Here is a 26994-nt window from a genome sequence, read left to right as displayed (position 1 = left end):
TGAAGTTATGAGAAATTTAAAGCTAGTGCGTAAACTAACTTCCACATATGCCATCTCTCTGTGCTACCAAATAGTTCATTGTGGTCTCTTCACTACAACCTTAAATAAGGTGGGCGAGGTTACTGTTGGTGGTGGGTTAACACTTCATTCATTACAATCAACTGAAACACTAAAAGCCATTCACTTTTATTAATAACCATGTATTAATTTCACGCATAGTTGAAATAAAACCTTTTATAAGCCACAGTATGATCCATGATTAAATACAGATAAAAAGTACGTAGAAATATATTCATTTTTTGATATAATGATGTGAGATGTCTGATTTTTATGGCTTACCAAAGCCTAGGAAGCACTTCACAAGCATGATATACACCAATTCCATGCCTTTTCCAGGAAGGGTTTCTTACATTTCTAGGTTATCACTGTCTTTATTTCAACACTGTCATGTAATAATCATGACTTGTGTTGATATTATAAAGATACATCAGTACTGCACTGAACTGTCATTGTATTCTTCTTACAAATCAAGGATATTACTATTTAAACCTAACAACCAACTTCTGTCTTACTTTAATACATGGAAAGATTAAATGACCACTTATATCATGGCTACCTGCAGATATTTCACATCAATGACAAATGCCTCCATTTAGATGTTCATTGTCCATTTTATATTATGGTATCCTTCATCTTCTAATGGAGAATAGACAGAAATGGTTGCAACACATATAAAAAGGCTAATCTTTAGTAAACCATCAAAAACCTATGTTTGCAAACACACTAGAAACAAAGCATAGTATGGATTATTTGAGTGCTGAATTACATTGACTTCAAATAATCTCACATCACGTCATTATTAACAAGCATACATACATTACTAAGAATTGTAACTTTCTAAGCATCAACCTTTATCTCATGATTCATGCTAATATATCCGTTTTCTATGTGTTTTAACTACGGAGTACTCCCTACAGTCATTCTCCTTTAGAGAAACTTCTGAAAACAAAATTGATGAAATGGTTTCTAGTATGCAACCTCTGATATTTACTTCAATTTAACTTTTGATTAAATACCTTTCTACATATTTGTTACATCATTTCCATTGGTTTCTTATATAAACTCTTGTGTTTTCTGATGCATGTTTAGGACAATCCTCTTCCATCACTTGTTCCATTACTAGCGTTTCTCTTCAGTGTGTGTTCTCAGATGTTTAGTGAGATTACTACTATGACTAAAGGCTTTGCCACATTCTGTACATTTATAAGGTCTCTCTCCAGTATGAATTCGCTGATGTTGAGTAAGATGTGAGCACTGAATAAAGGCTTTGCTACATTCTTTACATTTATAAGGTCTCTCCCCAGAATGAATTCGCTGATGTCGAGTAAGAACTGAGCAATGATGAAAGGCTTTGTTACAGTCTTTACATTTATAAGGCTTCTCTCCGGTATGAATTCGCTGATGTCGAATAAGATTTGAGCACTGAATAAAGGCTTTGTTACATTCTTTACATTTATAAGGTCTCTCCCCAGAATGAATTCGCTGATGTCCAGTAAGAAGTGAAAGACGATGAAAGGCTTTGTTACATTCTTTACATTTATAAGGCTTCTCTCCAGTATGAATTCGCTGATGATAGGTTAGCTGTGAGTAACAGATAAAGGCTTTGCTACATTCTGTACATTTATAAGGTCTCTCTCCAGTATGAATTTGCTGATGATAGGTGAGATGTGAGTAACAGATAAAGGCTTTGCCACATTCTGTACATTTATAAGGTTTCTCTCCAGTATGAATTCGCAGATGTTGAGTAAGATGTGAGTTGTAAGTAAAGGCTTTGCCACATTCTGTACATTTATAAGGTCTCTCTCCAGTGTGAATTCTCTCATGCTTAGTAAGAAGTGAGCGAAGGTTAAACACTTTGCTACATTCTGTACATTTGAAAGGTTTCCTTCCTGTATGAATTTTGTTATGTCTACTTAGATGGCATGACTTACTAAAGACTTTCCCACATATCTTACACTTGTTTTCTTTCTGTGGATTCTGAACAGTCTGCTGTTGAATAAGTTCTGAAGATTGATTAGAAACCTTACCATATTCAGTACAAATCCTTTCTTCAGTACAAGTACTCTTATCTAGAGAAAAACCTGACATTTGATCAAAGGTACTTCTGCGTTTATTACTTTTAGAATCCTTGTCTGAAGATTTGGATCCCTGATGTTTCATGAGGTTTGAGTCTCCTTCAACCATATACCCAGTTTCATTGCCTGAATACCGTCTCAGGCCACCATAAATACTCTTGTAATTATTGGAGCTGGAGCTCTTACTTAAGGTATGACTCATTTTATTAAACATGGAAAGTTGTGTATTAACCATATCACAATATGTATTGAACAATAATGGTTGGATTGTGTCTGTTCCATTATCATCAACATGATACATCTTGGAATGCAGAGAAAATATCTGTTGGGGGAAGAAAAATGACACCCTGCTCACGGATCCCTCAAATTGATTAGATTGTGAGTTTGCCCTCTCATTGTTAAATTGTAGGTATTCAGACATGCTTGAATGTATGTTTAGTCGAAGCCTACGTTCAGAATTGTCTGAATCACTATTTACAGTAGGGACTAGATTACCTTCCAGATTATCCACGTTTCCTTTCAGAGAACATGTATGTTTCAAAAAAGGATGCAAATCTTTTCTTAAACACTTACACTTCTCGGCGGATGTTGAAGACTGAAGTTGCTGTTTTTCCCAAGTTGTCTCACGTTGCTCATTTCTTTTTCCAGTAATGTTAGCATTATGTGTAACTCTCTCCATTTCTTTATGTCCATATAAACATCCTCTCTGTCTTTCATATACCCTGGTATATTCCCAGTCTTTCATTAAATTTAAGTTTCTGAGGTGAAATATTTGACATATTCCTAGGTTTGCTTTTGGGAATACGTCTTCTAACGCTGCATTCCTTGGCATCAAATCCTGGGTGTCTTGTGGAGACATAGCTGAAAGATACCAAATAACAAGTGATTTTCCCTGCTATTCTCAGTGAATATCTTTAAAGACTTAGAGAAAATTGATGACCATTAGCTAATTTAAAAATAAAACAGAGACGGAAGGATCAAGATGGCAGAGGCTTAGGCAGATGTGGACTCATCTCTCTCTCCACAAATGAATGAGAAATGGAACAATTCTCACAGAGCCCAGATGAACATTAGTAGAGGCCCTTGGAAATTTGAAAGGACAAGAAAGACTCCTGCTGAGCCAGGTAGGACAAAAGAAAGAAGAAGGAAAAGGAAGAGGAGAGGAACTGGGTTCAGGCCTGAAACCCTGCGGGGAGATGAAACTGAGGAGAGGTCTCCATATGGGGGGAAGCCCCTCACTGGGTGAGGTCAGTTTGGACAGGAGGAGAGTCTCATTCTCTGTGAGGAGAGAACATGGCAACCAGGGTGTGACAGCAGGACAGAGTGAGAGCTGAACACAGGGTACTGACGCCAGCCCTGCCCACCCAGCCGTACAGGCATGTCCACCAATGAAGAAAAAGAGCTGCGTTCTGAAATGTGGGGTTTGTAGAGCAGACCCAGGCAGAGGACTGTAATTGGCAATGAGGAAACATCCTGAAGGGATGGGAGTAAGGGAGGAGCTTTGCAAACAGGATGCTTGTGGTGTAAGCCTGAATCATCAGAGAGCAGAGCGCCATTGGTAAGTGATATCCAAAGAAGAAGCCCACTGCATCCCTTGTCCCTTCTGCTGGCCCCTGCTCAACAGGGGCTATGAAGAACTCCACCCACATAGGTCTTTTGAGCCCGAAGTTATGGCTTCCCCCATTGACCTCATCCACAATCAGAAGACTCCTGTACTCTGGGCAGCCTTAGGAGCAGACACCTGTGAGTTGGCTATAGGCACAGATGGAGCTGAAAGCATAGGTGAACCCCAGGGATAAAGAAGAAAAGCTGTAACTTCTCCTTGAAGCAACACAAGCCATGGTCTTACACCCACGACCGGCTTTGTAACCTCAGCCCCCACAGGGCATCTGAACCAACAACCAGGGCTCTCCCAGTCATGGCAGGAATAGCTTTAGCAGCTATAGACTTTGTGGGCTCCTACAGAAGGGAGCTGGGCCAGGACAGAGCATGAGCTGCCCCATAGAAGCACAGAGGGTCCAGCTCCATGGTGAATGTAATCCTAGGACCTGACTTCACTGAATCTATGATGGTGACCTTGTGAAAACAACAGCTGAGAGACACCAGGGCCACAGTTCATCATGCCCATGGTTAAGGTGGACAAGAGCAGTACCAAAACTACATAACATAAGAGCTTGAAGAACGCATGAGAGAGGGCACCAGAACACCCTGAAGTGAACATTCCTAGAGGAGTAATACTCAGTGACTTCTCTCCCAGTGGGTGTGCTCCAATCCCACCTGCCTGGCTCCACAGATCAGAATCACAGCAAAAACTCAGATCTGGGGGCTCTATTCCACCACGCAGGGAGCAGGCACCACCAGAGAGAGGGCACTAATAACAACAGAACAAGGGGGAAACAGCCCTGAATATCCAGGGCAGGCTCTGGTCACAGTTAACAGCAATCAGAACACAAATCAAGAGAGGATAAGGGCACAAACCTCTGGACCAACCTCACCCACCAAGGTGCAGATACCAGAAGGAACTAACTACGTTCCTGCACCCTTCAAAACAGAGACCACAAACAGAACGCTGGACAAAATGAGATGGCAAATAAATACATTATAGGGGAAAAAACAAGATAAAAACCTCCAAGGACCACTGAGTTAAGAGGTGATAGGCAATCTAATGATTACTTCTTGCTTTTAGTCATTTTAAGTGGAGACACCAAGCACTTTCACAAATCCCAGGTGCCTAGTAATTCTAAAATTCACTTCTTGCCACACATGTTTCTGAAAATGTTCTATTAGATCTTTCAATCTAAAAAGCATAGATGATAGTGACAGAGAACTTAGCAGAAACTGAGGAGACATAAGGCACTGTCTGAGGAAGCTAAATACAAATTAGAGAAACTTAATAAAGTATTCGTTTTAAGAAATCAAATACAAAGAGAGACTTTCAAACTATGATTGAAAGAGGGAACTCTACTCATTGCTCTGTGGAGACCTAAATGGGAAGGAAATCAATATGACAGTAAAGACTAGAGATCTCTTTAAGAAAATTAGAGGTACTGAGAATATTTCATGCTAAGACAGGAACAGTAAAGGACAGAAACGGGATGGACCTAAAAGAAGAAGAAGATATTAAGAGAAGTTGGCAAGAATATATGGAAGAACTATACAAAAAAGATCTTAATGACCGAGATAACCACGATGGTGTGGTCACTCACCTAGTAACAGACATCCTGGCATCCAAAGTAAAGTCGGCCTTAGAAGGCATGACTACCAACAAACCTAATGCAGGTGATGGAACTCCAGCTGACCTATTTCAAGTCCTAAAAGATGATAATGCTAAAGTTCTGCACTCGATAAGCCAGCAAATTTGGAAAACTCAGCAGTGGCCTGAGGACGGGAAAAGGTCAGCGTTCATTCCAATCACAAAGGAAGGCAATGCCTAAGAACTCTGAAACTACTACACAATTTGCCTCGTTTCAAACAATAGCAAAGGCTCAAAATTCTCCAAGCAAGGCTTTAACAGTACATGAACCGAGAGCTTCCAGATTTTCAAGCTGGATTTAGAAATGGCAGAGGAACCAGAGGTTAAATTGCCAACATCCCTTGGATCATAGAATAATCAAGAGAGTTCTGGGAAAACAATTACATCTGCTTTATTGACTACACCACAGACTTTGATTGTGTGGATCACAAGGAACTGTGGAAAATTCTTAAAGAGATGGGAACACCAGATTACCTTACCTGCCTCCTGAGAAATCTGTATGCATGTCAAGAAGCAACAGTGAGAACTGGACATGTGACAATGGACTGATTCCAAATGGGGAAAGGAGTACGTCAAGGCTGTATATTGTCAGCCTGCTTATTTAATTTATATGCACAGTACATCATGTGACATACTGGGTTGGATAAAGCACAAATTGGAATCAAGATTTCACGGGAGAAATATCCATAATCTCAGATATACAGATGACACCACCCTTATAGCACAAAGTGAATGAAAGGTTGTTGCTGAATCACGCAAATATGCTGGGATTCTTGTTCCGGAGGAGAAGAACTGAATTCAGGGCCAGAGATGATGCTTGTTCGCTCAGAGCTTTTTGTAATAAAGTTTTATTAAAGTATAAAGGAGATAGAGAAAGCTTCTAGAAATCAGAAGGGGGTAGACATCAGAAGTGTGTAGAAAGAGTATCCCCTTGCTAGTCTTAGCAATGGAGTTGTATACTCTCCAATGAATCTAAAGAATGTCTGGAGGTTGTAAAGATCTCACCAGACCTACTCCCATAATTTACATTTTAAGATAACAGGATTAGCTAGAAGGTTTAGTCCAGAGACTGATTTAGGCAGGATACATTATTGTTATCAGTTGACTTCAGTTCAGTCGCTAAATCGTGTCAGACTCTTTGCGACCCCATGAATCGCAGCACACCAGGCCTCCCTGTCCATCACCAACTCCCAGAGTTCACTCAGATTCATGTCCATCGAGTCAGTGATGCCATCCAGCCATCTCATCCTCTGTCGTCCCCTTCTCCTCCTGCCCCCATCCCTCCCAGCATCAGAGTCTTTCCCAGTGAGTCAACTCTTCCCATGAGGTGGCCAAAGTACTGGAGTTTCAGCTTTAGCATCAGTCCTTCCAAAGAAATCCCAGGGCTGATCTCCTTCAGAATGGACTGGTTGGATCACCTTGCAGTCCAAGGGACTCTCAAGAGTCTTCTCCAACAGCACAGTTCAAAAGCATCAATTCTTCAGTGCTCAGCCTTATTCACAGTCCAACTCACACATCCATACATGACCACAGGAAAAACCATAGCCTTGACTAGACGGATCTTTGTTGGCAAAGTAATGCCTCTGCTTTTGAATATGCTATCTAGGTTGGTCATAACTTTCCTTCCAAGGAGTAAGCGTCTTTTAAATTCATGGCTGCAGTCACCATCTGCAGTGATTTTAGAGCCCCCCAAAATAAGTCTGACACTCTTTCCACTGTTTCCCCATCTATTTCCCATGAAGTGATGGGACCAGATGCCATGATCCTCGTTTTCTGAATGTTGAGCTTTAAGCCAACTTTTTCCCTCTCCACTTTCACTTTCATCAAGAGGCTTTTGAGTTCCTCTTCACTTTCGGCCATAAGGGTGGTGTCATCTGCATATCTGAGGTTATTGATATTTCTCCCAGCAATCTTCATTCCAGCTTGTGCTTCTTCCAGTCCAGCATTTCTCATGATGTACTCTGCATATAAGTTAAATAAGCAGGATGACAATATACAGCCTTGACGTACTCCTCTTCCTATTTGGAACCAGTCTGTTGTTCCATGTCCAGTTCTAACTGTTGTTTCCTGACCTGCATACAGGTTTCTCAAGAGGCAGGTCAGGTGGTCTGGTATTCCCATCTCTTTCAGAATTTTCCACAGTTTATTGTGATCCACACACTCAAAGGCTTTGGCATAGTCCATAAAGCAGAAATAGATGTTTTTCTAGAACTCTCTTACTTTTTCCATGATCCAGTGGATGTTGGCAATTTGATCTCTGGTTTCTCTGCCTTTTCTAAAACCAGTTTGAACATCAGGAAGTTCACAGTTCATGTATTGCTGAAGCCTGGCTTGAAGAATTTTGGGCATTACTTTAGTAGAATGTGAGATGAGTGCAATTGTGCGGTAGTTTGAGCATTCTTTGGCATTGCCTTTCTTTGGGATTGGAATGAAAACTGACCATTTCCAGTCCTGTGGCCAGTGCCGAGTTTTCCAAATGTGCTGGCATATTGAGTGCAGCACTTTCACAGCATCATCTTTCAGGATTTGAAATAGCTCAAGTGGAATTCCATCACCTCCACTAGCTTTGTTCGTAGTGATGCTTTCTAAGGCCCACTTGACTTCACATTCCAGGATGTCTGGCTCCAGGTCAGTGATCACACCATCGTGATTATCTGGGTCGTGAACATCTTTTTTGTACGGTTCTTCTGTGTATTCTTGCCACCTCTTCTTGATATCTTCTGCTTCTGTTAGGTCCATACCATTTATGTCCTTTATCGAGCCCATCTTTGCATGAAATGTTCCCTTGGTATCTCTGATTTTCTTGACGAGATCTCTAGTCTTTCCCATTCTGTTGTTTTCCTCTATTTCTTTGCATTGATCACTGAGGAAGGCTTTCCTATCTCTTCTTGCTATTCTTTGGAACTCTGCATTCAGATGCTTATATCTTTCCTTTTCTCCTTTGCTTTTCACTTCTCTTCTTTTCACAGCTATTTGTAAGGCCTCCCCAGACAGTCATTTTGCTTTTTTGCATTTCTTTTCCATCGGGATGGTCTTGATCCCTGTCTCCTGTACAATGTCAGGAACCTCATTCCATAGTTAATCAGGCAGTCTTATCTATCAGATCTAGGCCCTTTAATCTCTTTCTCGTAAAGACCAGACCTACTCCCATAATTTACATGTTAAGATAAAAGGATTATCCAGAAGGTTTAATCCAGACTGTCTTCAGGCAGGATACATAATCCTAAGAAATGTAGAAGGAAAAAAAAAGTTTGTCCTGTTTTCCTCCTTGAGAATTCCGACCCCTCTCTCCTTCAGATCAGTCGCTCAGTCCTGTTGGACTCTTTGCGACCCCATGAATCGCAGCACGCCAGGCCTCCCTGTCCATCACCAACTCCCGCAGTTCACTCAGACTCACGTCCATTGGGTCAGTGATGCCATCCAGCCGTCTCATCCTCTGGCGTCCCCTTCTCCACCTGCCCCCAATCCCTCCCAGCATCAGACTCTTTTCCAATAAGTCAACTCTTCGCATGAGGTGGCCAAAGTACTGGAGTTTCAGCTTTAGCGTCATTCTTTCCAAAGAAATCCCAGGGCTGATCTCCTTCAGAATGGACTGGTTGAATCTCCTGGCAGTCCAAGGGATTCTCAAGAGCCTTCTCCAGCACCACAGTTCAAAAGCATCAATTTTTCAGCGCTCAGCCTTCTTTACAGTCCAACTCTCATATCCATACATGACCACAAGAAAAACAATAGACTTGACTAGACAAACCTTTGTCGGTAAAGTAATGTCTCTGTTTTTGAATATGCTATCTAGGTTGGTCATAACTTTCCTTCCAAGGAGTAAGCGTCTTTCAATTTCATGGCTGCAGTCACCATCTGCAGTGATTTTGGAGCCCACAAAAATAAAGTCTGACACTCTTTCCACTGTTTCCCCATTTATTTCCCATGAAGTGATGGGACCGGATGCCATGATCTTCATTTTCGCAATGTTGAGCTTTAAGCCTCTCTCCTTGGGGACCCCTAGACTTCTTATCAACCTGACTAGGAAATGACTCTGTCACAAAGAGGAACTGCGGAGTCTCTTGATGAAACTGAAAGAACCGGGTGAAAAAGCTGGTTTCAAACTCAACCTTTAAAAAATGAAGATTATGGCTCCGGTCAGATCATTTCATGACAAACAGCGGAAGAAACAGTGGAAACAGTGAGAGACTTTAATTTTTTGGGTTCCAAAATCACTGCAGATGGTGACTACAGCCATGAAAGTAAAAGATGCTTGCTCCTTGGAAGAAAAGCTATGACCAACCTAGGCAGCATATTAAAAAGCAGAAACATTACTTTGCTGACAAAGGTCCATCTAGTCAAAGCTATGGTTTTTCCAGTAGTCATGTATGGATGTGAGAGTTGGACCATGAAGACAGCTGAGTGCCAAAGAATTGATGTTTTTGAACTGTGGTGGTGGAGAAGACTCTTGAGAGTCCCTTGGACTGCAAGATCACACCACTCCATCCTAAAGGAAATCAGTCCTTAATATTCATTGGAAGGATACGCTGAAGCTGAAGATCCGATATTTTGGCCACCTGATGCGAAGAACAGACTCACTTAAAAAGACCCTGATCCTGGGAAAGATTGAAGATGAGAGGAGAAGGGGACAACAGAGGATGAGATGGTTGCATGGCACCACTGACTCGATGGACATGAGTTTGAGCAAGCTCTGGGAACTGGTGATGGACAGGGAAGTCTGGCTTGCTGGAGACCATGGATCACAGAGTCAGACTCAACTGAGCGACTGAACTGAACTGACTAATATGTATAATTGATTCTCTTTGCTGTATAGTAGAACAGCTATATTCCAATTAGAAATTTTAAGAAAGATTTCTTTATATAATCTAAAAATTGTCATAGTTTGAATCAACCATTAATAATATAGTGGAATATATGGTAAGATTTCATGTCAATTTATTTTAAAATTCTATGAAGTAATAGAACATAATAAAGTATTTTAGCATGTTAGAATTGGGGCAAATACACTAAAGATATTTAATGTGAGATCATATAAGGAAAAGTGAAACTTTGAAGTCAACCTGAGTTGTGTATTATTTCATTTTCATGAGGTTTTGCTTTCTGCAGTGAAAAATTACTTGAATTTGAAATTTATTCAGAAGGTCCTATATGTTGCTCCCAGTGGATACGAAATTATAAATCAGAGAACAAAAACCCGTCCCCAGTATTCCTAGAAGTTTTGCAGTTTGTCTGCCACTCCACTTGCACATTTCTGTCTAGACGTAGAAGGAAACTTTAAAAGGACTGTCATACTGTTGCTCAGAAATGGGCAGAGTTTTCCTAGGGTCCCCAAGAAATCGAAAAGCAACGAATGAATGCAGTTTGTCACAAGCCAAGAGGAGATTTTTAGTTCACACTGTGATGGAGAAAAATAATCACTGGTGACAAATTCATGAATGATTTAAGAGACAGAATGGGGCAGGTGATACATTCCTATGACAGTAGCAGACACAAACCCAAGTTCCTGAAAACCATTTCCACTGAAGCAAATATTCCACAACCATGTGATGAAGGATGAGTTCCTCACTGTTCCTTGGACCTCTCATCTGATTCATCATCTCCAACCATTCATACCTACCTGGGTAAATGGCTGTTGTCTCCATTCTCCTTATATTCCTGGAATCCTTCAATTGCTCCAGAAAGGTGACCAGGTCCAGTTTAGAGACAAGACCTGTTGATCAGAGAAAGGAATATTTGTGTTGTTACAGATTCATCAGTATCGAATCCAGTATTATTCAGGTGAGACGAGAACGCATTTTGTTCTAGAAAACGATTTCCTTAAATACTTTATTCCAAGCCGCTATACAATACTAACAAACACCTAACAATCAGATCCTGAGATTCTGGTCAAGTAGTACTAAGGCAAAAGTAAGTAGTGTCAATGTGAGATTAAGAGAGGGTGCAACTATTTAATACCACAGAACTTACACAATTACCAAGAACCTAGAAGGAAGGAGGCAGAGTACATTAAGCAAGAAAACCGTCACCAGCATAACGAATCAGGAAGGCTTTCTTTCTAAACTAATAAATACCCATTTTCCCCTAGAAAGCAGAGATCTGAAACTACTGTGGGAAGCAGAAAATTTCAGAAGACATTCTTGGCATGACAGACAAAAACACAGTGGTTAAATAAGGGATTCTGGAAGGCCGTTATCCTCACCCAAGGAGGCCAGGTTCCCGTAGTTCTGTAACATCACGTCCCTGTACAATTCCCGCTGATCGAGGTCCAGGCATTCCCACTCCTCTTGAGTGAAGTCTATGGCCACATCCTGAAACGTCAGCCGTCCCTGAAATACAAAGTATAAATGCCATGTGCCTGTGGGAAGACTTACTAATGTGACCCAAGATGAAAAGAGCAAGTTCAGAGACCTGGTCATGATTTAGTAGCTTGGCTATTATTACAAAATCTATTTTTTACACAGTAATCCTTTCTATGCAATTTCTAATGTGAAGAAAAGAGGATGAGTTATGACCCAGAAGCCATTAGAGAAACTATTCTCATTTGAAAGAGCAATTATAAAATAATCAAGGCAACATTAGCATATTTATTCTTTAGTGTTCTACTCGTGTGACATGGGATAAATTGTTTGTCAAAGAAACAGGATTTTTTTTTTTTTTTTTTTAAAGCATATTCTGAGCCAAGAGTTCTGAAGTGGGGCCAAAGCCACATTTCTAGCAAGGATATTTGAGTTAGTAATGTTGAAAATTCTGCTCAATGAATGACGATTTTGAACGGCAATGAAATAGAATAGTAAGGTAAGAATTCATACTTTAGTTGGAACTTGAACTGTTTTAGAGATTTAACAGGTCTAATGGGATAGTAACCTTTCTTGTGGTCTGGGCTCATGTTGGAAAAGAATTTCCAGACATGAGACAAACTGAGAGGGAAGTAAAGTTTATTAGAATGGGGGATGCTGTTAGAAGAGCAGGCCAGCTCAAGGGAGAACGGATGTTGAACAGGGGTCCTTAGTCCACTCATAGCCAGGGTACAAGGAGGGGGAAAGGGGTCTTGCGGATGATTGCTGAATGGATGAGGCACATATACTGGGTGGGGGAAGAGTAAGAAAAACACTTTCTCCTTATGGGGTAGGAGAGGAAACCATTTATACTGCTCAGGAGGACCTGAAATCAATATGTACAACATGGGGGTGGGAAAAATGGTAAGGGGTCTTGTTTGTCCATTCCTGCATTCCAAGACCCTCCTTGGTTTTATCTACTCTTTTGTCCCTGGGTCACCACATACCTCCCTCTGTTTATTTTTAGGGCCAATTCTTTGGCCCTTGTTGATACCCTGCTCATGTCTAACTATTTACCCATTTCCCTTCTCACACATTTGGGAATCCAGTTTCAAGGAAAAAGGGGCGACGACTGCTCTGGCTTCTTCAGGCTGAGCACAGGCACCATGGGGCTCTGGGTTCCCTTTGCCTACTCTGTCAGGGTGCATTTATGGAGAGAGATGAGAGTCCATGGAATGATAAGGTGACTTGTTTCAGCATTGTCTAGGTGTTAGGGAATATTCTTGCACGACCACTTGGAAATTTGTGGTATTTTAGAAGAAACAATCCTTATAAGAAAGTTAAAGTTACATGGCCTAAAGATTAATAGAAGTAGAAAAGCTGCTCAGAACAAAAAAAAAGAAAAGCTGCTCAGGGGTTAGTTAGGAGAACCAGGACCGGACACTGGTTCGTGACATTAGTGTTTCTCTAGGTACGAGAAGAAGCCAGAATCTGGGCTCATAAAATCTTTACCTGAAAACATGTGACTATCAGAAGGCCAGTTCTGGGTTTTTCCCAGGGCACAGATTGCCTTATTTCTGATCTCTACTCTCAACAGCTTTCGGGGGGGGGGGGGGGGGGGGTGGCGGGGATTGGTGGAGGGGGCGGTCGTTGAAAGTCAGGAGCTTGCTGTGGTCATGATGTCATCTTTGTAGAGACAGCTGGCAGAGTCCAGTTAGCAGAGTCCCTTCAGAGCCACATATTTGACCATGCCTTGGGGGCATTTCTTGGCCATTGTGTCCCATGGCACTGGGAAGGCTCATTCCCAGGTCTAGGGAAGGATCCATTGATAGGCCACTCAATGTGCTGTTTCTAGAGCAGGCCTTGTGAGTAGCAAAATCTCTGGACCATACCTGTCTTATTAGCCTCTTGGTCCAGGAAAAGATTCCCTTTTCTTCCTTCTTCCCATATCTAGAGTTACATTATTACAATCATTGATAGCATTTGGAACTGCATATCAGCATTTTATCACAGGCTCAGTTACACATTGAGTAACATAAGAAACAATCTTCTGAAAGAAGCAACATAGAAAATAATATAGCTATAGCAGCAGTTATTAGTCAGGATGTAAGTAAGAATGAAAAGTCAAGACCTTTCATTAGGTAGAGCCCAGTATTCCCCAAGTCATCTGACTTCACTTGTTAAATGACTATAACCTGGTGGTAATCTCCTGGTTGTATATCATGGAGCATCTAATCTTTATCTGAAGATTGCTTACTGAGATTAGCTTTAGAAACAAACTTAGAGTGTCCTTTTTAATAACTTAATTAAATCTTTTAGAAGTATAACATAAGAAGGAACTATCTCAGAAGTGAGTCTTAGTGAACACTAGACTTTAATTAACAAAACTAGAAACTTAGTTTAACAATAAAAAAAGTTAATATTCAGTTAAACATAATTTTTGCATTATGAGGGCATTAAACCTGTAGCCAGGGAAAGCTTTAACCCATCAAATAAAAATGAGGTTTGTCAGGGAGCTGGGAAAAGCCAGGCAGCCATGTTGGATTTTCCATAGCCCTGACTCTTTGATTTACAGCTATTGTTCACCCATTTTTAATTCCCTGATTGAGAAGCAGACCATGGCCATGTTTTAAGAACATCAGGATGGCAAAAGTTTAACCATGAGAGGTTATTTTTGTAGAAGAAGAATGAGCTTTGTCCATAGGTATCATAATCTTAAGTAATGCTTAGATTTTAAAAATGAATATAAATCACTTAAAGGCAAAGAAACTCATAATCTTTTATTGAAAGCTTGCCAGCTCTTATTGAAAGGGAGCCAGCACGGGAGTTCCCACCCATGACAAAGGTCATGCGGAGAGGCCTAATATGCAAAGTCAGGACTCGAGGCACCGCCCCACCCCCCACCCCCCACCGGACCTGCCTGAGCATCTACCCCAAAACCAGAATCTATTTTACTATTTTACGACTTTCACCAACTCCTCTGACATTAATGGGGGGCTATCCCCGACCACCTTTCTCTGAAGGAAATCAACTTAGAGCTCTAGCTAATTAGCCTCCTGGGCATAACAGGAGTGTTTAAATCCAAACCCCTCAGATTGCTCTCTAACTTGCCTGACAGGTTTACCGGGACTCTTACAGCTATGCATAGGATTGTTTACAGTCTCCCAACCGCGAGAGGCACGGGAAGCTTAGAATATTCAAATAGTATAGAGCCTCTTGGAGAGTTAGAAATTGTTAGAACTAGTAGATTTCATTGTTGAGCCAATGCTTGCTGCCAAGTTTCCACATCCCCTGTATTGTATCCTTGAAAGTGTATTAATTAACATAGTTGGTACATCGAAAAAATTAGTAGCCTTGGTGTTAACAACTTTAGACCCTTAAGGTAATAAATTCTTTCCTTGTTGTAAACCCACTGCACCTCTGCCCTGTAGGAATGCAACTTTATCTAACACCTTCGGAGGATGTCGCCAAACTTTAAAATAATTACTCTTAGAGAAAATAAGTCTTATGGTTGACAAACCTTTATCAGAGTCATAAAATGTTAACAGGCCTTCTGGCCAGAAGATGATGTAAATCACCTAAACCATTTGTATAGTTTGCAAAAAAGAAAGCCTGGTCTCGATCAGGATCAAAGACTGCTGACTGCATGATTTTACATCCCCTATTATCCTCTATGCACAACTTAAGGTATATAAGCTCCCTTTGAAAATAAAGCTACGGGCCTTGCTCAACAGGCTTGGTCTCCCCGTGTCCTTCTTGTGTGCTTCCTTTTCTCTCCTTTTCTTCTCTATCTTTTCAGGCCAAAATAATTGGAGCATGGGGGTCCTCTGGCACTACTTATTTGCCTGGGCTTCTAAGACCCACTCGAGAAGGCACCCAAGGGGAGGCACCTTCCACTATTCGAGAGGGCGCCTGTGGCCTCCATAGTCAGAGCAAGTTCGGTGTCACGAACTTTATTGATTTCCCGTGTAAACCAGTTGTTAATGAGCCTCTAAAATCTCTCAGCCTTTGCTATTCTAATTGCCAACGCAGACCTCCTGAGGGAATCCCTGAATCCAACTGGGGCTGGACCCCGGTAAAAGCTACATTCTAAGGAAACTTTGTTCTATTAACATAGAGATTAGACCAAATTTCAGTCTGGTACCAGCTTACCAGATAGCAAACAAAACTTGTTTATCGGAAGGTGTATTCTGTTTACAGATGAAATGTTCTGTATATGTCTGTTAAGTCCATTTGGTGTAATACATAGTTTTAAGTCTAATTTTTCCTTATTTTCTGTCTATATGATCTATCCATTGTTGAAAGTGGGATACTAAAGTCCCAATTATAACCGTGTATTTCTATTTTCCCTTAATGCCTGTTAATATACACATAAATATATAATATTTAATAAAGATCAAATTATACAAATATACAATAATACACATATATAATAAGTATATATTTGCTTCCCCCCCCCAAAAAAAGAAAAATCTTTTCCATAAATCATGAAGTAGCAGTATTCTTACAAAGTCATCAGAGTGAAACCATAGAAGGCATGTTTAAATCTGATTAAACTGCAAATGAGAATGTAGCCTGGTCATTGCTGTGACTTGTAACACTTTCACAGGATAAGTAGAATTATAGTTGACCACATTTTATTAGGGCGTATCAGATCTATATGAATTCCACATAATTTTAGGATATCTATATTAGTAACATCAACCATACAGTATAATCTGAGAAGATTTATCACCCCTTCAACAGTACTTCCCTTGTAATTTAACATGTCCAAAGAACCCAGGTAGTTTAATAGCCCCCCTGGGATATCTCAGGGGCCCTCTGAAGCATTCCAAAGTTAGCTAGAAGTCAAGTCATTTAGGAAGTTTTGTGGGCAAATATCAAAAGGGGTTATAACACTCAGTCAGATAAAACCATATAGATCACTGGGAAACAATATATTCACTTAGCCAAAGTAACAAAGATTTCAAAGGTAAACCTAGAACAGATCACTTCAGAGGTAAAGAAACTTAAAATCTATTATCAAAGGCAGCTCAACATCTCAAGAAAACTTGTATTTATACACAAATTTCTTCCCCTGGGGTCCACTTTCCATAAAACATTTTAATCACTTTCTATACCCATTACTCTGTTCTCTCATCCTGAAACAGCCACCTGTAAGGCAGACCTACCTCCTTTTCCCTTCATAAAATGTAATTTCATTCATCATTCCTTCTTTACTGAAAATACACATGCTACTTTCTGTAAGCAACCAAGAATTTAAGCATTCTGTAGATTGGTGAACATATATACGAGAGATAATTTCTAAAAAAAAACCAAAAAATTCTAGAGAACATCTCAGGATGGCATCCTGTTCTCTAGAATTTTTCATGAATAGTCCAAAATCTCTACTTTCTCTGTAACAGGAAGTTAGTCCTCAGTAATGAATGTTTCAGAATCTCATTTTATTTGGAAATGACCAAGCTATTCGATAAACTTCCATCACTTAGTTTAGCACAGCCCTAGAAGTACAGGTTACCAAAATCTAGAGAAAGTTTTAGTCAGACATTTCTAAAGTATAATTATTCTTATAAGAGTTTCTCTGAAAGCTCATATCTCTTTTACATTTTCTTTGAAGTTTTTTTTTTTTTTTTCCCCCGTTCCTAGAGGTACTTTGCTGGTTGACAAACTTGTAACAGATATAAAAATATAACAATATTTAACTTATAATAAACCTAGGCACAATGAAAATACTGTGCTTAATGACTCTTAGACATATCTACATTAGATTAGCAAGCAAACATTAATACTAGATATTTAATATTGAATATTTCCCAGTTCATGTGAATCTGAAATTCATTTAGGTTAATTTCTCTTATACTTAGAATTGTCTGAATTGTAAGCGCTTACTTTCCTTTAGGCCTATTAAATTAGAACTCTTTTTTTTTTTTATTTTTTTATTTTTTTTAGAACTCATTTATAACTTCAGCAATATTATAAAAAAAAAAAAAAGCACATACTGAGACATATATAAATCCAGACAGACAGACAGAGATCTCATAGTTTCCTGCCTGAGATTTAAAACTTCTCTTTGACCCTTTTTTGTTTGTTTGTTTGGCTTGAAGTTCTGACTTGCCCAAGGCTGAGTTAGGTCTCAGGCAAAGTGGGCAGTGTATTTCAAGGACATGGAAAGGGGTAACTTCAAGCTTTCCCCTAGGCAGGCCTTTTAACAAGCTAGTTGTTTTTAAATGCATATGCAGAAAGAAAGGGTTAGGCAGATTCCAAGGTAAAGAAAATTTCATTTTAACTAGTTTTCTCCAAAGTCTAAAGAATATCAGGGCCATCCTGTGTCAAAAAGTCATCTTTCCTTTCTGTAGTTTTAGTTTTATAGCTAAAATATAGACCAAATAATGCTCAAATTAACCCTGATATCAGGGGCATTTCAGCTCATAAAAATTTTGGACTGTCCCTCTGGTGGGAAGTGAGGTCTTTGTCCCATGAGAAGAATCTGAAGGGTTAAGGGAATTTGCAGGAGTGAAGGGAGCTTAGTCATTCCCAGCCCTGAGAAACCGGAGTTGTCAAAAGGGAATTTTTTAGGATGTTCAGGAGTGGGGGAAGCTTGGTTCCCTCTCCACCTGAGAGATCAGCTTCCTTAGAAGGGGATTCTTTAGAATGTTAAGACAGTTTCTGATCCTTCAGGCTTTTGACTATAGAAGAAAGAGCTGGACCAAAGGGAACCTCAGAATCCTTTCCTAGAGATCATGTGGATATGAAAGGCCGCATAGAGGTCATCTAGGAAATCTGATGGAGAGAGACAGAGAGGGACAGGAGACAGAGAGGCAAAAAAGGCAAGGGAATTCTGAGTTCTTTCGCTTCTTTTGGCAAAACCTAGTGTGCCATTCAGAGGCCATTTTTAGGGTTCCCCCGTTTCTATTGGAGCCAGGCCTTTTGGAGGGTCAAAATTTTCCAGTTTCTGAGAATGTAACCAAGGGTTGATTATGAAAGAGCCTCCTGGGATGTAACAGAACCCACTCTTAGCCTACCTACCATAGAATGGGAGTACTGAGAGTCACTGGCTGACAGAAAGGCATCCCTTTTTCCCCGGTGGTCTCTCCGTGCGACTAATGCACAAAATGGCCGAGCGTCCCAACAGTCGCGTCCGACAGTCAGAGCAGACCTCTGAGAACCGTGCAGCTAAGCCATCAGGTGACACGGGTAAAGAAAGCCAGAGATTTCCTGGGAGCAACCAGGTGACTCACCATTTGGTGATTCCTTGAAACCTGGAAGGCACTCTTGGGACGGCTCAGAGGCAACACCCAGGCTTCTGTAAATCAATCCGGACCAAAAGGGAAAGAAGAGAAAGGGACAGGGAAGAAGGCTGAGGAATCCGCCTTACAATATATCTGGAAGGCAGTAGCCCGGGGACAAAGGTCTGTTTTGCTTCAACCTGATACGGTGGACAGAAGTTATCTTGCTGGAGGCAGATGCCCTTCTGGCTTGATCCGTTCTGTGTGCCCCCGATCCACACATGGGAGTCTTTCTGGCAGGCGCCCTAATGCGTTTTATGTGTCTGTCCTGTGCCCACACAATACTGGTTGGCATAGTCCTCAGTCGGAAAAAACAAAAAGGAGAGACCCTCAGCCATTCACAAAAAGGAGAGATCCTTACCAGGGCTTCCCTGGTGGCTCAGAGGGTAAAGCGTCTGCTTGCAATGCAGGAGACCTGGGTTTCATCCTTGGGTCAGGAGGATCCCCTGAAGAAGGAAATGGCAATCCACTCCAGTACTCTTGCCTGGAAAATCACATGGACAGAGAAGCCTAGTAGACTACAGTCTATGGGATCACAAAGAGTCGGACACGACTGAGCAACCTCACTTTCACTTTCACTCACCCATTCAAGCTGCAGCCACTGAGCAGTGGGGCCTTTGAACATACCAGAGGTGAACCCTGGCTACAGTTCCTACGTTGCTGCCACAGCACTTGCCTGTTGGCAGAGGGTCCCTGTGAGAAAGGAGAAGCAAAGATGGTGGGAAGAGACTCCAAGTCCCTGAACAAGCCACCAAAAATGTCATGGTTTGGCTGCGGGTTGAAAAGAATTTCCAGACATGAGATAATATGGGCCTGGTTTTTCAGTTTCTGCATTCTAAGACCTTCCTTGGTTTTATCTGCGCTTCACTCTTTGTGTAACCACAACCTTGGCAGAAAGAATCATTTTACCTATACAGTATATACTCTATATATCTTTCTGATTGTTTTTATCAGAGTCTTGAAAGTGTAAGAAAAATAACTAAAAATCAGTAATGTTGCTCTTGTTCCTTTTGGCACATATTTTAACAAACAGCCATTAAGTGGCAGAGCTGAAACTTTACTTCAGTTTATGCACTTTAGACTTTAACTAATAAAACACAGACAGATTCACAGAGACAACTCTAAGAAAAGTTGATAGAAGTTTCTGTTCATTGCAGTTCAGTTCAGTCGCTCAGTCATGTCTGAATCTTTGCGACCCCATGATTCGCAGCACGCCAGCCCTCCATGTCCATCACCGACTTCCGGAGTTCACCCAAACTCACGTGCATCGAGTCGGCGATGCCACCCAGCCATCTCATCCTCTGTTGTCCCCTTCTCCTGCCCCCAATTCTGCCCAGCATCAGGGTCTTTTCCAATGAGGCAACTCTTCGCATGAGGTGGCTAAAGTATTGGAGTTTCAGCCTCAGCATCAGTCCTTCCAATGAACACCCAGGACTGGTTTCCTTTAGGATGGACTGTTTGGATCTCCTTGCAGTCCAAGGTATTAGCAAGAGTCTCCTCCAGAACTATAGTTTAAAAGCATCAATTCTTTGGCGCTCAGCCTTCTTCACAGCCCAAATCTCACAGCCATACATGACCACTGGAAAAACCATAGCCTTGACTAGACGGACCTTTGTTGGCAAAGTAATGTCTCTGCTTTTGAATATGCTATCTAGGTTGGTCATAACTTTCCTTCCAAGGAGCAAGCATCTTTTAATTTCATGGCTGCAATCACCAACTGCAGTGACTTTGGAGCCCCCCAAAATAACGTCTGACACTGTTTTGCTATCTATTTCCCATGAAGTGATGGGACCAGATGCCATGATCTTTGTTTTCTGAATGTTGAGCTTTAAGCCAACTTTTTCACTCTCCACTTTCACTTTCATCAAGAGGCTTTTGAGTTTCTCTTCACTTTCTGCCATTAGGGTGGTGTCATCTGCATATCTAAGATTACTGATATTTTTCCCGGCAATCTTGATTGCAGCTTGTGCTTCTTCCACCCAGCGCTTTTCATGATGTACTCTGAATATCAGTTAAATAAGCAGGGTGACAATATACAGTCTTGACAAACTCCTTTTCGTATTTGGAACCAGTCTGTTGTTCCATGTCCAGTTCTAACTGTTGCTTCCTGACCTGCATACAGATTTCTCAAGAGCAGGTCAGGTGGTCTGGGAGTCCCATCTCTTTCAGAATTTTCCACAGTTTATTGTGATCCACACAGTCAAAGGCTTTGGCATAGTCAATAAAGCAGAAATAGATGTTTTCCTGGAACTCTCTTGCTTTTTCCATGATCCAGCGGATGTTGGCAATTTCATCTCTGGTTCCTCTGCCTTTTCCTAAAACCAGCTTGAACATCTGGAAGTTCACGGTTCACATATTGCTGAAGCCTGGCTTGGAGAATTTTGAGCATTACTTTACTAGCGTGTGAGATTAGTGCAATTGTGTGGTAGTCTGAGCATTCTTTGGCATTGCCTTTCTTTGGGATTGGAATGAAAACTGACCTTTTCCAGTCCTGTGGCCAGTGCCGAGTTTTCCAAATGTGCTGGCATATTGAGTGCAGCACTTTCACAAGTTTCTGCAATGTAAAGAATACTAAAGACAAGAAATGTTTTAGTCACTCAGTCATGTCCCATTCTTTGTGACCCCATGGACTCTAACTTGCCAGATTCCTCTCTCCTAGAAATTCCCAAGCAGGAATACTGGAATGGGTAGTCATTCCCTCCCAGAAGTTCTTCAAGAAAACAAAGCAAAAAGAAAATAAGAAGAAAAAATTGATCAAGTCATGTTAATATTTTCATACATACGGTTCAGTTCAGTTGCTCAGTCATAACCGACTCTTCGCTATCCCACGGCACACAGCTCGCCAGGCCTCCACCAACTCCCGGAGCCTACTCAAACTCATCTCCACTAAGTACAGACATACACTCACATGGGTCTATATGCTCAATTAGAGGAAGAGACAAAATTTTTCATGTCACTAAATCAGGTAATTTTGAATGGGGTAAAAATGTACATAATGTTAGAGGATGATATTCTTCATTTGCACTGAGCTGTACTTTAAATTTTAATACAGTTGAGCATAGGACTAATAAGATTCTTGTAAATATTTTGGAAAATACAAATACCTGTGTAATTACCTGCAATGAGACTCTGTGATGTAAGCATGGAGTATACTGGAAAAGATCAGACCTGGGTTTGGGATGAAAACTCCCACTCCCAAAACCCATCATCTCTGCTAAATACACATGAGTGTTCATTTCCCAAAGCAGAAAGAAAGTAAGAAAACATGAAGTTACTCCATTAATTGTGATAGTTTAGGCATATCCCTCACTTTTTCTTTCCAAGACACTTGTTCAAGTCAAGTGGAAAAAAACAAATTCATAGCATGGGAATCTCACAAACCAGTGAACATGAGTCATGCAGTAAGAAGTACATGGAGGAATGCATTATCACTGCATGGGTATTTTGGCATTTGTATGGAAACTATGATCTGAATCTATCATTAAAAACTGTTAGTTTGGGGACTTCAGTGACTAAGAACATGAGCTCCCAATGCACGGAGGTCAGGTTCTTTCCCTGATCAGGAAACTAGATCCCACATGCTATAGTTAAGAGTTTACATGTCACAACCAAAGAACCTGAACATTACAAGGATGACTGAAGATCCTACTTGCCACAAGAACACCCAGTGAAGCCAAATAAATATTTTAAAAATGTGTTGTAAGCAAATTTCACTTCATATATACCTTCCCTGATCTGTAGCCTAACGTTGCGGTCCTTTAATGGACTGGAATCTGGTGGTCGGAGTCGACAATAAGAAAGTAAAAGAAAGAAAGGGGCTGATATTTCCTGGCTTGTGCAGAGAACCAATAAAGCCCTTGACACAGGGCTTGTACCACTCACGAAAGCACAGGGCATCCTCTCGAGGAGGTCTGGAAAGCCCGGGAAAGAAAGTGAGCTTGGCAGGATTCCACGCTCCAGAGAACTACCTGAGGGAGAGAAAGAAAGAAAGATACGGGGACCCAAGCTCTAATGGAATAAGGGTGCTTTAATGATCTTTGTGTGAGCATATATAGGCTGTTAAAGAATTTCTTTGACAATGATAAAGATCAGAAAACCAAACGAATAGTAACCGCTACCAAGGAAACAAAGAATTAACAATGGTCACAAGGTCAGAAGACAACCCATATCTCAACAGGGAGGGTCGTGACTAGGCAGAGTAACCAAAGGGAAAGAATTTACTGAAGGAAATCCATACACACAATCCATCTCATTATCTCAGTTCTGGGAGCAGGACTGAACTGGTATTGTACTATAATATGACTTTTACACAGCAATATTTTCTACGGTAATCCAAAAACAAAAAAAGATGAGAAATGACCCACACACCATTTCAGAAACTATTCTGATCTGGAAAAGAAATGATAAAATAATCAGAACACCATGGGCATATTTATTTTTGAGTGTTGTATTGGTATGACACAGGATGAATTGTCTATCAAGGAAACAAGTAATATTTTTGAAAAGCATACTCTGACCCAAGAGTTCTTGAGTGGGAGAAAAATGCCATTTATTTTAACAAGCTTAATTTTTTTCAGAGTATTGTTAACAAGCTTCTTTTAACTAGTGATATTCAAAATTCTGCTCCACAAATGACTGTTTTGAATAGTAACGAAATACAATAGTAAGGTAAACATTCATACTTACTTTTGAACGTCAAGTGTTTTACAAATTTTACAGTTCAAATATGATAACATCCTCAGTAGCAACAATCATTTTAACTATTTAGGATATACTACATATCTTTCTGAGAGTTTTTACAGAGTCTTGGATGTGTAATGGAAATAATTAAAAATCAATTATGTTGTTGTTCCACCTTTTTGCAAATATGTACCAAACATTCCTTAAATAGCTTAAATTTATCTCAGTTTATGTACCCTAAACTTTAATAATACGCAGACAGATAGGGACAACTCTAAAGAGAGTTCATAGAAGTTTCTCTAACTGTGAAGAATACAAAATACAATAAAAATAACTGATCAAATCATATGAACATTTTCATGCATACATATATTAAAATGGAACTATATATTCATTTCATTAAAATGAAACAATCTAAGGCCATGGAAAATATGTAAGAACAATTTTCAAAGGTTAGAATAAATAAAAATATTCATGAAATAATGATGGCTTTTATAAACCCTAGGTTTCTGCACACAAAGATGCACACATAAATACACTAAAGGCAAAAGCAACTGTCCATAAGTAACAGATCTTTTGGAAGAAACATTTTTAATCCACCTTTTTTTAAAAAATTCAAGTATATTTTAGCATTTATGGTAAAACAAACATTTACAAATTTTGCATGAATGCATGCTAAGTCACATCAATCATGTCTAACACTTTGCGACCGCATGGACTGTAGCCATCCAGACTCCTCTGTCCGTGAGATTTCCCAGGCAAAAATACTGGAGGGGGTTGCCATTTCCTTCACCAGGGGACCTTCCCAACCCAAAGATCAAACCCAGTTCTCCTGCATTGGCAGGTGGATTCTTTACCACTGAGCCACCTGGGTTCACTGAAAACAATTTTTTCTCTTTAGTAAGCATAATCAAAAACACAATATGAGAAATAGTCTACATTTTTATTAGCAAATATACCATGACACCTACCTATTTAGAACACATTTCTAGACCTATGTGAAGAAACTGTAAACCTTTACTGAAGCACATAATGTCTGAAAATCACAAGTTTTATTTGGAAGATGTGGTGACATAAAGACTTCAGCGACTGCAAATTCAGAACAATTCAAACTCAAAACGAGAGCCAACATAACTATGAATTTAAAAACGAAAAAACACCTAAATAGAGGGCAATTACAGATTTCTGTAATTACAATCTGTAAATCTGTAATTCTGCCAAATTACAGACGAAGTTATCACTGTACAGACTAGTGAAACTTCAAAATAAATGAAGCAAAATAGTAAGAAGGTAGCCAAAGAAGCTCACCTAAAGAGAGATTTAGACATTATTTTTAACAATAAAATAGAAGGTAAACACAACAAAATATTTTTTTTAATAATGCAACAGCTGAGGTATTCCAAGGTAACAACAAAAATCAGAGGGGGTAAAAAAAAGGTCAAAGGGCATAAAAAAAAGATTTAGGTTTCAGCATTGTGTAATAAAGAATTTAGGGACTTGCCTGATGGTCCAGTGGTGAGAAATCTGCCTGTCAATGCAGACGACATGGGTTCCATCCCTGATCAGGGAAGATCCCACATGCCTTGAAGCAGCTAAGCTACTGTGCCACAACTACTGAAGCCCACCTGCTCCAGAGCCTGTCAGTTATTAATACAACGACTGAACCCGTGCCTTGGAGCCACAGCTCCACAACAAGATAGTATAGCTCCTCCTAATCACAACAGAGAAAGCTCAAGTGCATCAGCAAAATCCCAGTATAGCCAAAACTAAATAAATACTAAACTAAAAGAAAAAAAAAAAAAGAATTTGGCAGGCTTTGGTCCCTAGGTTGTGGAAGTTTCTTAACTACTTGTAATTAACTAGTTAACTACTTCCACGTTTATTAATTTGGAATTTAAGTGTTTTATTCTTTTGGAATTTCCTTAATGACTGAAGTAGCTTTATTACTCTCCGTGGGCCCTGATTATTTATGCTACCAACATGACCTAAAGTGGGCCCTTGGTTTAATAATGGGACGACTCAGGTTGTGAGGCTGGACAGTTCACAAAGACCAAGGATGTGACTAGAGGTTTGGGGCTTTGAGCCAGGTGGGCTTATTAGCCCAACCTCTAAGGAGGGGAGAATGCTGGAGATGTTATCAATCCCGACTATGTGGCTAAACTGCAATAAAAACTTGAGTGAGCTTCTTTGGCTGGCAATACTCTGTTTTCTATCACACTGATGTGCCAGGAAGGCAATGGGTCCCTTGGGATGATGACTATGGGTCAGTTCAAACAAACCCGTTGAGAAGTTAAGGAGCTTAATCAAGTCCAAAGAAGCAGCATTTCAAGAAAGAGACGGAGCAAACAAACAAAAGGACTATGCCTCTTACCTCGGAATGAGTCATTTCTGATTCCTTGTTTTCCTCTTTCTCTGGGCTTCCTTCTCACGTAAGATCAGTCGTGGGAAGTGACCCCTGAGTGTTGAGAATAGGCTGTTTAATACCTAGAAAAACACACCGAGCTCCCTGTCACACAGCCCCACACAGAGGGAGGATCTCAACAGGTACAAAACACAATCCTCTACGGCCACTGACACAGCAGGGATTCTGGAACACAGAATCAAACGAGGTGTTTTTCGTTTTATTCTTTTCCTCAGGACTCGCGGCCCTTTCTGTGAAAACCACACGTTCCAGGCTGACCCTCCCCTTCAAACCTCAGGCGAGACCCTGACCAAACTCCATACAGAATAGAACCTCCTTCACCTCTTCGCGGATCAAGGACCTAGGGGTTGGGCAATACAGGACTTTAAGCAGCGGTCTCTACAAGTTAGAAGGTAGAACTGCCAGAGAACGACGTGGACTCTAGAACGATATTAACAGGAAGCGGACGTGGACCCCAGGGACCCGGCAGCTGAGCTAAAGGACTTCAGAATCTCTCACGGCGATGCGAGGACACACTGGGGACGGGAAAATGGGGACGGTAGTTTGAACGTCCACAGAGACCCCCGAAACCCACGTGTGAAGGACAACAGGCTGTGGGACTAGGAAATCCGGGTTTTAAATAAACAAACTCACCAGAACTCTGTCGCTCATTTAAACGCAATTCCGGGTCTGCAGGATACTGCGCACGCGCGGGCGGAAGAGCCGTAACAAAGGAAGGTGAGTGCGCTACGCCACGGCCAACGAGAGGCGACGTAAGGGGAGAGGGTGGGACGAGGCCGGAAGCGCATGTACGTAGGGGCTGGGCCAGTGGGGGCGGAGCTTTACCTCCCCTCACCCTGTCCCTGTCAGTTTTGGGTCTGTTGGTCCTTCAGTCCAGCTGTGCTTCAGTTTCTTTGCCTTTTGATGCCTTTAAATCTCTTTGATTTCCTCTGGAGCAGAGCTG

At 40.8% G+C, this 26994-nt stretch overlaps 1 protein-coding gene across 7 annotated transcripts; it reads right to left on the bottom strand.

Annotated features, from left to right (window-relative positions):
- Nucleotides 1–162: 162 nt before the first annotated feature.
- Nucleotides 163–26786, bottom strand: LOC113876057 (putative protein ZNF720). 7 transcript variants are annotated; one of them, XR_003506407.1, is made up of 8 exons: nt 26685–26729; nt 26001–26084; nt 21430–22917; nt 19533–19642; nt 19311–19433; nt 11588–11714; nt 11006–11098; nt 163–2996 (listed from the first exon to the last, which is right to left on the bottom strand). XR_003506407.1 is itself a non-coding variant. In XM_027514881.1 (6 exons), the coding sequence occupies exons 3-6, from the start codon at nt 22844–22846 to the stop codon at nt 1180–1182; spliced, it is 2052 nt and encodes a 683-aa protein (XP_027370682.1). In that variant the 5' UTR covers nt 22847–22917; nt 26001–26084; nt 26373–26672; the 3' UTR covers nt 163–1179. The 7 variants fall into 7 exon arrangements, 5 of the variants coding, with proteins under 5 accessions (XP_027370682.1, XP_027370680.1, XP_027370684.1 ...); XM_027514881.1 differs by lacking the exons at nt 19311–19433; nt 19533–19642; nt 26685–26729 and adding an exon at nt 26373–26672 and having other exon boundaries at nt 22832–22917; XR_003506406.1 differs by lacking the exons at nt 19311–19433; nt 19533–19642; nt 21430–22917; nt 26685–26729 and adding an exon at nt 26373–26668.
- Between the last annotated feature and the right edge of the window lie 208 nt (nt 26787–26994).

The sequence above is a fragment of the Bos indicus x Bos taurus genome, chromosome 18 (assembly GCF_003369695.1).
Source record: "Bos indicus x Bos taurus breed Angus x Brahman F1 hybrid chromosome 18, Bos_hybrid_MaternalHap_v2.0, whole genome shotgun sequence".
Classification (NCBI taxonomy): domain Eukaryota; kingdom Metazoa; phylum Chordata; class Mammalia; order Artiodactyla; family Bovidae; genus Bos; species Bos indicus x Bos taurus.
Note: the sequence above shows the minus strand (reverse complement) of the source record. Positions and strands in the feature narration are given on the sequence as shown.

What these genes read in the sequence shown, in the direction of transcription:
- LOC113876057 (XM_027514879.1), bottom strand. An exon ending in CGGGAACCTGGCCTCCTTGG is followed by an intron (nt 11,099 to 11,587) that starts GTGAGGATAACG and finishes TCTGATCAACAG; the next exon opens with GTCTTGTCTCTAAACTGGAC. An exon ending in GACAACAGCCATTTACCCAG is followed by an intron (nt 2,997 to 11,005) that starts GTAGGTATGAAT and finishes GGTATCTTTCAG; the next exon opens with CTATGTCTCCACAAGACACC.